This window comes from Prionailurus viverrinus, chromosome E2 (genome assembly GCF_022837055.1).
Source record: "Prionailurus viverrinus isolate Anna chromosome E2, UM_Priviv_1.0, whole genome shotgun sequence".
Taxonomy (NCBI): domain Eukaryota; kingdom Metazoa; phylum Chordata; class Mammalia; order Carnivora; family Felidae; genus Prionailurus; species Prionailurus viverrinus.
In genome coordinates, this window is record NC_062575.1 from 14,922,968 (window position 1) to 14,936,286 (window position 13,319).

The 13,319-nt window shown below is 44.1% G+C and overlaps 1 protein-coding gene and 1 long non-coding RNA gene across 13 annotated transcripts in view; one reads left to right on the forward strand and one right to left on the reverse strand.

Annotated features, from left to right (window-relative positions):
* ZNF23 (zinc finger protein 23) overlaps nucleotides 1-13,319 on the reverse strand; it is a 40,487-nt gene that overhangs the window by 4,421 nt on the left and 22,747 nt on the right. For 2 of the 12 annotated variants that reach the window (XR_007147252.1, XM_047834747.1), the window contains exons 1-4: nucleotides 11,552-12,068; nucleotides 6,421-6,485; nucleotides 4,087-4,213; nucleotides 3,387-3,500 (exon numbers count right to left, since the gene is read on the reverse strand). The exons of 1 other annotated variant lie outside the window; for it this stretch is intronic. Coding sequence is in view for 10 of the 11 variants with exons in the window: in XM_047834747.1 (XP_047690703.1) it covers nucleotides 3,387-3,500; nucleotides 4,087-4,213; nucleotides 6,421-6,453 (274 nt within the window). In the remaining variant the exon portion in view is untranslated. 9 more of the 12 variants (XM_047834755.1, XM_047834754.1, XM_047834750.1 and 6 more) reach the window with 7 other exon arrangements.
* LOC125152645 (uncharacterized) overlaps nucleotides 12,126-13,319 on the forward strand; it is a 29,785-nt gene continuing 28,591 nt past the window's right edge. Inside the window, exons 1-2 of the long non-coding RNA XR_007147255.1 lie at nucleotides 12,126-12,486; nucleotides 12,585-12,689. This is a non-coding gene — a long non-coding RNA (uncharacterized LOC125152645). The remainder of the gene's footprint in view (nucleotides 12,487-12,584; nucleotides 12,690-13,319) is intronic.

A 13,319-nucleotide genomic window follows, 5' to 3' on the forward strand; every position in this document is an offset into this window, starting at 1 on the left:
AGTAAATAAACGTTAAAAAAAAAAAATTTTTTTTTAATTAAAAAAAATTTTTTTTAAATGGCTAAATGAGCATTCCATCCTATTTTTTTTTTTCCAACGTTTATTTTTTTTGTGGGGGGACAGAGAGAGACAGAGCATGAACGGGGGAGGGGCAGAGAGAGAGGGAGACACAGAATCGGAAACAGGCTCCAGGCTCTGAGCCATCAGCCCAGAGCCTGAGGCGGGGCTCGAACTCACGGACCGCGAGATCGTGACCTGGCTGAAGTCGGACGCTTAACCGACTGCGCCACCCAGGCGCCCCAAGCATTCCATCCTAAAGAGGCATGTTAATTTAATCAATTATCTCTATCCTGATTATTCAGGTTATTTCCAACATTTTATTATATAAAATTATGATGAACTTCCATGCATGTACATCTTTGTTTATATCCCTGATTATTATCGGACACCCTAGGAGGGAATTTCCAGGCTATCGAGGACAAACTTTTAAAAGGCTTTTGATATGTATCGCTAAAGTACTTTCTAGAAAGACTACTGATTCACATTCACCTCCAGAAGTCTATTCCAGTTTGGTGTATTCTCTCCATCCCTTACTATAATTGTTCTCAGTATGAGCAAGGAAAACTGAAGGGACTCCATGAAAAACTCCTTGCTTCTGTTCCTGCTTCTATTCTTTCTAGGACCTGCACTTTGGCCACGTACATGCCTTATGGAACAAATGATGTATGTCCTTCCTGTGCGAGTCAGAAGTTAATGATTTTTTACACTCTTCCAGCACAGGTGGTAACATCTATGGAATGACTAAGCAAGGCTGTCATGTATGTTTTCCAGACCACTGACTCTAGACACCTGATGCCAAAACCCCCTGGCAGCAGGGAATAAGTGAATTATGGAGGACACCCGGACACTTGTCTTTGTTCTGACCAGTTCCTGGGTGCCATGTACATTCTGAATAGAAACCCCAGACCAACGGGGCGCCTGGGTGGCTCAGTCGGTTGAGCGTCCGGCTTCGGCTCAGGTCATGATCTCATGGTTTGTGAGTTCGAGCCCCGCGTCGGGCTCTGTGCTAACAGCTCAGAGCCTGGAGCCTGTTTCGGATTCTGTGTCTCCTTCTCTCTCTGTTCCTCCCCTGCTCATGCCCTGTCTCTCTCTCAAAAATAAATAAACAATAAAAAAAAAATTAAAAAAAAAAAAAAATAATAAAAAAAAAGAAACCCCAGACCCTGAGCAAAGGAGAGACTCACTCTCCTTTCTTTTCTCAGTCTCCCAGACACTCATCTGCTATACTCTATCACTTATGCTATTCAGTAAACTCTGCTTTCACTTTATCCTGGCTCGCAACTTGATTTCTATCCTGCTCAAAGCCAAGAACCATCTTTGCTGGCCCTGCAGACCCTCTCTGGGTCTTCAGACCCACCCTGCCTATGTCAAGTATGTTAGGTGAAACATCTGTTTTAATTTCTTTTTCATTGCTTTCTATTGAGGGTGAACATTTTTCATTGATTTAAATTTGTACTTCTTATGTGGATCAAACATTTATATTCTTTGCCAATTTTTCTATACTAGTGACCTTCTATTTGCCAAATCCTACAGTGTGACAGATGCTACCGGTTTCTTAACCAGTATCCATTCTCCCTTTCTTCCTTACTAGCACAGCCTCCAATGTGTTTGAGGTAGCAGTAAAAACTACAGCTAAAAACTATTTTCTGCCCTCTCCTGCAGTAGGGGGACCAGAAGACACAGTTGTAGCAAATGAGATATAAACAGATTTCACTATGTGGGCCTTCTGAAAAAGCTTTTTAACAGAGAATCAACTCGGCTGACATGGGCCTTGTGCCCTAGGCCTTCCCCTTCTGTCTACCTAAAAGCCATCTGATTCCTCACTCCAATTAACAAACACAAACTAATTGGATTGATGTTCCCATTCTCAGCTAAGATCACGATGGGTTATTCAAAAACTTTAAAGACTTCAGGATTGTCTGTTGCCTATGGAATGAAATCCAGACTCCTTTGAGGAGATCCAAGATTATATGGAGCTTCCTCCATATTATATGCAATGCGCTTTAAACTCTTGATTTTGCAAAACATGTCTTCCTTTGTCAGGAATCATCTGGTTGAATGACTACAAGGAACAAAAATCCACTGAATCTTTAAAGGATTCATGGGACACCTGAGTGGCTTAATCAGTTAAGTGTCTAACTTCGGCTCAGGTCATAATCTCGTGGCCCATGAGTTCAAGCCCCACATAGGGCTCTGTGCTGACAGCTCGAGCCTGGAGCCTGCTTCAGGATTCTGTGTCTCCCTCTCTCTGCCCCTCCCCCACTCATGCTCTGTCTCTCCCTCTCTCTAAAATAAACAAACATTACAAAAAAGGTTTTTAAGTAAATAAATAAGAGGATTCATTGAAAGGACACAAGAGAATCTTATGGACCACAAACGCAGAGAAGTAAATAGGAAATCACAAGAAATGGGAAATCGTCTGGCAACTACTCTGCTTAAGCCAATGAGAAGCTTGCTACTTCAAGTAGGATCTGGGAAACAGATACATTGGCAGAACCTGAGAATTAACAGAAATGTAGACTCTTGGCCCCATGCCAGACTTACTAAATGACAATATGCATATTTACAAGATACCCAGAGGTAATTCATTTGCACATCATTTGAGAAGCACTGAACTGAGACCACTTCCTTCCACCTTATTTCCCACAGCTTAAGCTGTCTTCTCCACAAAAAAAAAATAATAATAATAATAAAAACTAATATTTCACTGAGCACACACTATAAGTTACACATTTAATATGTATTATCTCATGTAATCCTCAACCCACAAGACTAGCACTGTTCTCTCATTTTATTATTCCATTTTCAGGGATAAAAACATTGAATCTTAGAGAACTCAAATAACTGACCTACTCAAAGTCACAACTAGGAAATCCTGTAACTAGGAATAGCAGTTGGGATTGAACCTCAGGGAAGTCTACTCCAAAGACTGTACTTTTAACCACCAGGCTATTCTGTCTTTCTGTACAAAAAGACTGTTAATTCTCCATCCATCACATTAAGTGTACAATGTTTAGAAAGTAGCAAGGACCCCAAAATACTGAATCCATTCATTTCATCTGAGAAAGGCAGAATTCCAAAATTAGAACTGAAAAGAATTAGAATAAGGCATTTGAAAAAAAGATCTGTTCTTGGAATTACAAAGAAACAGCAAACTGCAAAAATAATCAGGTCTCAACTGTACATATCTCTATAAATCATCAACATTATTTAAATTTTATTTTCTACAGCTGGCTCATAAATGTGGCATGCTTATATGTTGCTAACGTTGGTTTTCTTCCTAAAGAGTTTAACTCCCCCATAAAAGGCAGCTGTGTGTCCCTTACCAGTCCAGACACCCTGGGAGCCTATTTCTGTTCCAGCCACCAGTGGAGATGGGTCCCCCAGCTCACCTGCTCCCTCCAGTTGCAATATCACAGCAGGTTTGAGAAGCGAAAATCCTGTTTAGGGGGAAAGAAAGAGGAGAGAGAGGTGAATAATCTCCCAGAAATGAGTTCTTAAGCCTCTTCTCCAACTGTCTTGGCAATGGGAAGGGAAAATAAGAGCTGTAGGGGATCCCATGCCTAAAGACGACAGGAAAGGGGCGAATGGCTTGGAAAGTGTATGTGCGTATGTTGCGGTGGGGGGGGTGGGGGGGGGGAGTGCCTGAGAAGGTGTGGGAGGAGTTGGGAATGGCCTGGACTGTGAGCCCAAAAGACCAAGATATGCAGGTCAGATGAGGGTGAATGTGAAGATAATGCTGTGGAACAGTAAGTTTCTTTTTCCCACACTGTATCCAAACCACAACTTCTAGAGGATGGATAAAGAGTGCACACTAGTCCCAGCAAAATCCTATATTGGCCCAATAAAGGCTTGGGATTCACCCTTTCCAGCAACCCCTAACTCAAGGGGGATTAGGAATCTCAACCCCTGGGGTTCCGACTCAGTAAAGGATTTCTACAGACCCCACCTGCAACCTGTCAGGGGTCAATAAGCCAGGAAACCCCAACTGGCAGAGTCTGGGTCCCAGGGGGAGACAGGCCTTACCCAGGGAGGCCACATTTCCATAATTCTCCAGCATCACATCCCTGTACAGGGCCCTCTGTGCAGGGGACAGGCCATTCCATTCCGTCTGAGTGAAGTACACAGCCACGTCCTCGAAGGTCACCGACTTCTGAAACAACAGGTTCCTGCTGCCCTAGGGCCAGTTCCATGGCTCAGGCCCTAGGTGAGGGGCAGAGGGCAGTATAAGGGCTTGGGGAGGGAGCTTGTGAAGAGCACAAAATTAATAAAAAAGGGAAAGATTTGAGAAAAAGCACCTGGAAAGTAAACCATGGAGAATTATCTGACCTCTCTCATGGCAGGGAAACCTCATGCCATATTTTACATTTATAAAAGATATCCTAAGTTGGGATGACAGAAAAAAATTCCCATAATCAAGTTCCCCCAAAGCAACTCCATTCTTTCTGCTAGCCATGTCTTCAGGGGCAGATACGGCTCAGGACTTGCCCACCAGCATGCCCACCCTGATCCCTACCTCCATAAACATCCAGCCACCCCCAGAGAACAGCTATGGCCTCCATCTCAACCAGCCCCCATCTGGATTCCTGTCACTGACCCTGCCACGAGGGGCTGTGCAACTGCCTGAGCACCTCTAGCAGCTCAGTGCTGCCCAGACTGGCTGAGGCAGGAACGGCAGCCCATTCTGCTTCCAGATGGGTCTTGCTGAAAACCCGATTTTGTTACACGCTCCCATCAGGCCTCATCCTTTCCAACTTTACCGAAGAACTCACTGTTTCTCCAGGGTTCGGGAAAGAGGGGAGATCAGCCTTCCTAGTGGCCAGGTGCTCTGCCACCATTCCAGCTGCTCATCTCTGCATCACTACACCGTGCACCCGGCACAGGCCCTGCATCAGGATTGATGCCTCCCTTCCGGGCAGCTGCGGCCTCTGGTTGCGCTTTCTCCCTGCCCACCTCAGTCTTCTGTAATAACCTGGGTGACACGCTGGCAGGGATATACCCTCAATTCCTTTCTGCCAGGATTTTGCTTGATTCTACTGACCCCCACCCATCAACAAGCATAGTCCAACCACTGGGTGAGTCTAAGCGTCACTCATCTGTGACCTTGGATGGGCCAAGGAACTTCTCTGCACAAAATTAAATACCTTCACTGCCCACCACCACCACCCTTTACCCCAGCAAGTTGGAGGCTCCTGAATTCAACCCCACTCCACCCCACCCCACCCCCTCCACTATCTGTGCAGGAAACGTCAGCTAGAATCCTGGGAAATGTTCCTGACTCCTCCCTCTCTCTTACTCTACCCTCAATCCTGACTCTCCATATCCTAAAGATTTTGTTAAGCATTACTTGAATTGGGTTTTTTTTTTTTAACTACTTTCCTTGATGAAGCCCATTATCACCTGGACCAATGGAATTCTTTCTAAGTGAACACCTTCCTCTTGAATCACCCTGAAAATTATTCCCTACACAGCCATGACAAATCTGACCACCTTAACGTCACTGATTGCACAGGTCACAGGAATGAGCAGAGAAGAATCAAATAACGGCTGTGTGACTTTGGGCAAGGCACTCTGCTCCCCTTTGCCTTCCTATGTTTTGTAGCAGAGTGAGCACAACACAGCACCTATGTCAAGGGCAAGGAATCAAGACTGAGCGATCCATGCAAGTGCTTAGTATTATGCCTGCAGCAAAGCAAACTGCAAACAATGCTACTGGAATTACTGTGACTATGATTATTCCCAACCTGTAGTCCATGGAGGTCCATGGATATGCTTCAGGGCGTCCGTGAAGCCCCTGAAATTGTATGGAAAATTTGGTTTGCATGCTTATTTTTCTAAGGGAGGGGGAGGGTCCAGAGCTTTTATCAGAAACCTAAAGTTTGAGCCCCTGCACCCAAGCCCTCAAAGTCTCTCCAGGACACAATGAGACATCCTGTCCCATAGGACTTCCTGTTTTTTCCCTCTCCAGACCCCACTACCCTTGTCTCCGCACCATATTAGAGGCACAGCCATCCTTTGTGTTGACCTGGTCCTACTACTCCTTTTCACCTATGCCCTGGTCTCTGGACATCCTAAGCCGGTGCTACCCTCCTCCATTCACATCCGTGCACGGAGCATCCTCCATGGGCAGCTTCCTGTCGCCTATTCACCAGAGGAGCAAAGAACCTCAGTGCGCAGAACACTTCACCCCTGCCTTCAGGGATGCTCTCCTGCTGCTTCCATCCCTTCACATCACCGCTCTTCCCATGAGTTCCAGGCGGAAGCGAGGAGAACCCCTCCAACTTCCATCACAAAGCTCACCAGCTTCCCTTCTTCAATGTGAAACTGCTCAGAGGAAGAGCTGAAGGACCCACAGCTCACCTGGGGCCAGGCTGTCAGGAGCATGGCTGCCATTACCTGCTCTCCCTCTCAGAGAAGGCCTGGAGCTGAGGAAAAAGAGAGACAGATGTGAAGCAAGTCCCGCCCCTGCAGGAACAACACAGCCCCTCAGAGATGTGAGACACAGGCAGCCAGTGTCCAGACAGGAATGCAGGCGGGAGCTGCCACAAGAAGGGGGTGATCCAGTGCCCACGACCCCTCCCACCGATGACATTGATCCTAGGAACCCTAGGGTTTTACAATTCTGACACATATCACATACACTAGAGCATACATAAAATGTATAGAGAGCCTAAAGAATAATAAAGCAACAATTCAGCTCAAGAAATAGAACATTACCAAGATCATGGACTTACTTCTTTTTCTCTAAACAAGGATCATCCTCGATTACACTGCAAGGGAAGCCAGGCCAGCACGGCTGCAGCCCCAGCACAGAGGCCATGCTCCAGGGAGCTGGAGGAGACAGCTATTCCCCTACATCCTGCTTATTCCCTTACATAACTGAGTGTTCTCAAGAGCCCTGATACCTCTGTAGAGATCTTGGGAGGCCAGCCTCCCACATGGCCCAGGTTTACCTTTGAGGTCTCATGCTGCCTCCTCATACTTTCCAGCCCTCTGATAGTGAAGAAGCCAGGGCCTCAGCATCCTGAGGGGTCACTCAATTATCTAGGGTCCCGTGACCGAGCACTCCTTGTTCATTGTATTCAAAACACATGGACTGGTTATTTTCTGGTTACTGCTCCCAAAGTCAGTCTTGAAAACCTGTGTTTTCCCAAAAATCATCTATGTCTTCTAGGGTTTCACTTTAGTGCAGAACTGTGGAAAACACTGGTTCATGATTCATTCCATTTCTTCCATATCTGGAACTACTTTGTTTTTCCCACTTCTTTTGAATATGTGTGCTTTCTAGACCCCTTCCCCTTCGTTAATGTTATGGATGGAACATGTCTCTCCACCCCCCCAAATTCATATGATGAAGTCCTCTCCCCCAACATGACTATATTTGGATATAGATCCTATGAGGTAATAAGGTGAAACAAAGCCATAATATGAGAGGTCTGGTGCCCCTATAAAAAAGCAGAAGAGACACCAGAGTTCATTTTCTACCATGTGAGGACACAATGAGAAGACAGCCAACTGTAACTCAAGGAGAGCCCTTATCAAGAACCGAATTGTGTGGCATCTTAATCTTGGGCTCCCAGCCTCCAGAACTGTGAGAAATAAATCTCTGTGGTTTAAGCCGAATAACTTACTGTATTTTGTTACGGGAACCTGAGCAGACTAATAAAGTCAAGTGGAACAATGATTTGTCTATTTGAATGTTGTTTTCTTTTATTTTTAAAGAATAAGCTTTTCTATTTATTTAGAACATCACTCCTCTATTTCCTTCATTATGTTCTGCTTTCTTTGTTTCTTTAGCTCTGTAAGAGGTACTTTATGTACCACTCCAAATCCTCTGGTCTCAGCCCAGTTCCAGAGGCTTTGATCAGCTTTGCGCAGGGACAACCTACCAATGCCTCCTCAAGGATCTATACCACATGTGGCTGGCTCCTGCCCTGAGGCTTTTCTGGCATCCTGTGTGGGACATCTGCAGATACCTGTGGATACCTGCTACGTCCCGAAACACAGACAAGTTAAGGCTTGTGAGGCCACCCTTGACCAATAGGGGATAGAAGTCAATGGATAAATATTTTCCCCTTTAGTCCCCTACATTAGCAGCCATGAGATTCCAAGGCTGCTCAAAGATCCTGCAAGAATGAGCGCCAGGGGCCTATAGACAGGCCAGCCTGACAACACATCCTTGTATTGGCTCCCCCTCCTCTGTTTTACTCCCCTTGCTGTTCACTCTGCCCTTGGAATACATTCCCAAATAAAGTGCCTGCACAGAAACCTCTGTCCTGTGTTTTGCTTCTGGGGGAAGCTAGACTGCGAAAGGTTTTTTTCTACCTTCCTGAGGATGCATGATTTATTCATTTATGTTTATTCTTTACTATTTAGCAATTAAAATCTATATGGCCATAAATTTTCCCTCTGAATACACTATTACCCACAGGCCAGAGGTTTTGAAAAAACTATTTTATGTTTTAATTATATTAATTATATTTTATAGCTGGTCAGCAACTGTGTTTTGTCTCTGACCACAGAATTGTTTAGGATAGTTTGTTATTAATTTCTTCTCTGTTCATAATTTTGGCTTTATTGCATGGTGTTTAAATAACCTGATCTATTTACTTCTGCTTTACAAAGTTTTGGGGGCTTTTTGTTTTGTTTTTTTAGCTGAAATGCCTAAAAAAATTTCTACAAATGCTTAAAAAGAAAACCTATCCTATAATGGAAGAACACATAATTCTATTTCAATCTAATAAATCAACTCTACTTATTTTGTTATGTAGATATTTTTCTGTAATCCATGATCACTTTTACCTAATTAAACTGAGATAGCCAGTAAAGAGCAAATGCTCACAAAACAATGAACCCACATGTATCATGAACAAATCTTTTCAAGTCTTTAAGAAACGAGTAGTTCTAACAGTACTGAAACTGTAGAAAAAAACAGCAAAATAAGTTTCCCAGTCCTTTTTATGATGACAGCACAATACTGATGTAAAAACCACAGACCAGTCTCATTTATGAATACTCACAGAAAAATCCCCACTATAAAGGAATAGACTCCAGTAGTTCATTAAAGTGACATGCCATGACTAAAAGGGATCATCCCAGGAAAGCAAGTAAAGCTCAATATCAAGATACAGATTAGTATACTTTTTCACATGAATAAATCAAAGAAAAATAAACACACTCTCCATCCCAACAGATGCCAAAGGAATTTAATGAAATTCAATATTCATGCCTAAATTTAAAAATGTATGCCCTAGAGAAACTCTCATATGTAGAAAATATGTACAAAATTATTATCAGTATTTTAATTAAAAAAAACTGGAAACAACCTACATATCCACTGAGAGTACATAAACTGTCTTATCTTTTTTAAAAAAAATTTTTTATCTTTTTAGTTTACATTTGAAAGACAGAGAGAGAGAGAGAGAGAGAGAGAGAGAGAGAGAGAGAATGAGTGGGGGAAGGGCAGAGAGAGAGAGAGAGACACAGAATCCGAAGGAGGCTCCAGGCTCTGAGCTGTCAGCACAGAGCCCAATGTGGGGCTCGAAATCACGAATCATGAGATCATGACATGAGATGAAGTCAGACGCTCAACTGACTGAGTCACCCAGGTGCCCCTGTCCTATCATTTTTTAAATGAACATTACCCACCCCCACCAAAAAATGAACATTACCCAGCAGCAAAAATGAACAGCTCACAATTACACACAACAACATAGATGACTTCAGGAACATAATCTTGAGTTACAAGAGGGGCACCTAGGTGTCTCAGTTGGTTAAGTATCAGACTTTAGATATCAGCCCAGGTCATGATCTCACAGTCGTGAGATCAAGCCCCACATCAGGCTCTGCGCTGGGTGTGGAGCCTACTTGGGATTCTCTCTCTTCTGTCTGTCTCTCTCTGCCCCTCCCTGCACACATGTGAATTCTCTCTCAAAAAAAAAATTAACTGAAATAAAATTATAAAAATAAAAATGTTTTCTTTTTTAAAAATTGAGGGGCGCCTGGGTGGCGCAGTCGGTTAAGCGTCCGACTTCAGCCAGGTCACGATCTCGCGGTCCGTGAGTTCGAGCCCCGCGTCAGGCTCTGGGCTGATGGCTCAGAGCCTGGAGCCTGTTTCCGATTCTGTATCTCCCTCTCTCTCTGCCCCTCCCCCGTTCATGCTCTGTCTCTCTCTGTCCCAAAAATAAATAAACATTGAAAAAAAAAATTTTTTTAATAAATAAATAAATAAATAAAAATTGAATTATACAAGCCCCAGATGACTAGAGACACTACAAGGCCATTTTCATAAAGCTCAAAAACAAAATGTTTACAGACATATTTTGTGTGATAAAATTATTTTTATAAATAGGTAAGATGACGATTAATACAAAATTCTAGTTGTTACCTCTAGGGGTAGGAAGTTGGGAGCTGGGTTGAGAAGGAGCACACAGAGAGATGCACCAATAGCAGAAATGTTCTCCTCCTTAAAGGGGTGGTGTGTTCATGGGTGCTCATTTTACCATTATGCTTCTTAAATGTCATGCTAGATGCAGTCTTCAGTATACATGAATAACGTTTTTTAAAAAGATACTTATCTCTATGATATGGAGTGGTTTCCAGAATATATCTTCAAATGAAACAAGCAAATGCAAAAGGTAGAGTGCTACCTTTTGTGTACCAAAAAATGGGAGCATAAGAAAATACACATGTATCTGGTCAATTGTACAAAAAAAAAAAAAAAATAGAAGGATAAATCAGAAACTAAGGAGAATGGTTGCCTCAAATATGGGTAGGAAGTGAAAGGAGCCTGTGATGCAAACAGGCTGGAAGGAAATAGGGTAGATGAGATTGGCAGGGGAAAGGAGGGCGTGACAGGCTTCTCTGAGTGTGCCTTTTTGTTCTGACACTCATAACCATGGTAATGTTTCACATATCCAAATATACAGACATTAAGCCAACCAACCAGGATGGGATAGGGTGGCGAGCCATAAAGGAATACAAACAACAGCAAATGAGCCTAACTATACTACAATTGACTAACATAACCACACTAAAGTGGTGGGAAAGAAAAGAACTAAATAACTTTGGAAAACAGTGTTTTAACTAGATACTACAAGGCTAAAAAAAACCTGTGCCCAAATGCTTCTTGAGGATACATGATTTATTTACTCATTTCATTCTTCCCTATCTGGCAATTAAAACCTATTAAGGCCACAAATTTTCCTCTGCATACACTACGAGCCACATTCCAGAGATATATACATAGATAGATAGATAGATAGATAGATATAGATATATACATATATATGTGTGTGTGTGTGTGTAATTTCATGTGTTAATTACTATAATTTAGTGTAGTATAGTGTTTTCGTAAAATTGCTTCTTATGAAGGTATGAATGAGGAATTTTGGGGCTATTTTATGTGTATTCTAGGACTTCGCAAATAAGTGATTATAAATCATCCCCAGATCATTGTCATCCCAACGGCCCAGGAGTAGGGCCAAGTTACCTTTTGGAACGCACAGCTCCAGGAGACAGTGCCCTTCAAAGGCCGGGCTGGTTCTGCTCCCCGGTGTCTGGGAGGGCTCTGCTTTTTCTGCGCTCTCACTGAACCCTGATTCACGACCCTATGTTAGGAGTCAGGAGGCATACGGTCCATACTTGAAATGCATATAGGTAAGAGCCCCTGTACGACTTCAACATGTTAAAACACTAGTGATCACCTCAAGCCGCTTCACTCCTGCCAATATTCCACCCCCTGGCTGCTCGGACATATCTTCCCAAAAGGTCAGTAGGATCTTCCCCGAACAAAATGCTAAATGCTCGGGGCTCCGAGGTTGTGACGGTAATCCGGCTTCGCCTTCCACGGGATGGAACGTATTCGGCCACCAAGTCCAAAGTGGGAGTCGAGGAGGGGCGGAGGAGGACCGCGGGCCGCCGTTCTACCCACTCCTGCAAGTGCGGGAGGCCCATCCCCACAGCACCCACAGCTACCCGCCGGGGCACCGCCCCCGCCGCCTGCAGCCCCACACTCACCTCGCAGCAGGCGGCTTCGTGGCGCGGCCGGAAGTGCGTCACCAGGCCGCGGCCGAGCCTCTCTAGGAGCAGCGTTGCTACCAGTGGGTAGCACTCTGGCCCCGCCTCCGCGCTCTGAGTCTTAGTGTCGGAGGCTCCTGCGCCCTACGCTCAGGTCCTGCAGGTCTGAGCAGCAGGGCAGTTGTTCCTCGAGGTGGGCTGGGGAAGAGTCGGGGGCCAGCAGTGACGCCGGGGATCTGTATCTTAGTAAAGCTCCCGGTTCTACCGGATTCGGGAGTTTCCAGACTGGGCCAGTGGATCGATCACACGCCGACAGCCCTTAAGGCAGCCTTTTTGTAACAAATATTTCCTAGTGACTGCTTTATTCTCCTGTCGTGAAACTTACGATCATGACTTAGAAGATCATAGGTAATATAAACCTACATTTTAAAAACTAATATTATGCTTTAATAGAGGAGATAAAATACACCTTTCAATATGCAAATGTATGCTTGTGACTGCTATAGGAGACCTAACGAAGTGGTGGATAATTTGCCTTTTCACATGGAATGTGCCTGAACGCCACAGCCACAATGCTGTCTGTCTTACGCTGGTGTTTCAAAAATCACAAGGTACGATCCAAAATGGTGAACATTTTTTGGTAAAGTTTAAGTGAAACAGTACAATGTTCTTTTGATTTTATAGGTATAGTAATTATATTTCTGGAGAATCAACGTATGCTAATTAAAACTGTGTAGAAATCGTTGTGTTTAGGGGAACCTGGGTGGTTCAGTCGGTTAAGCCTCTGACTTTGGCTCAGGTCAGGATCTTGCCGGTCACTGGCAGTGCCGAGCCTGCTTGGGAACCTCTCTCACACTGTCTCTCTCCCTCTCTCTCTCTCTCTCTCTCTCTCTCTCTCTGCCCCTCCCCCACTTGTGCACGTGCACGCTCGCGCGCGCGCTCTCTCTCAATCTGTCTCTCAAAATAAATGAATTAACTTAAAAAAATTAGTTGTGTCTAGCTGAAAACACTTTCTAGACTCAGGTCATTTATAAAGTTTTTACCTACATGAATGTCCTGAAAGTATGTGAAAACTATTTCAAATAAGTGGAACCCTTCTGTGCATTGCAGGATTCCTGGCTCTCCAGGCTCCCATCAAACAGCACCAAACACTGTAACAAAAATACTCCCATAAAATTCCAAAATGGGAGGTGGGGGGAGGCGGGGAACAGCACTAAAAGCCACTGGATTGGACCATCCTT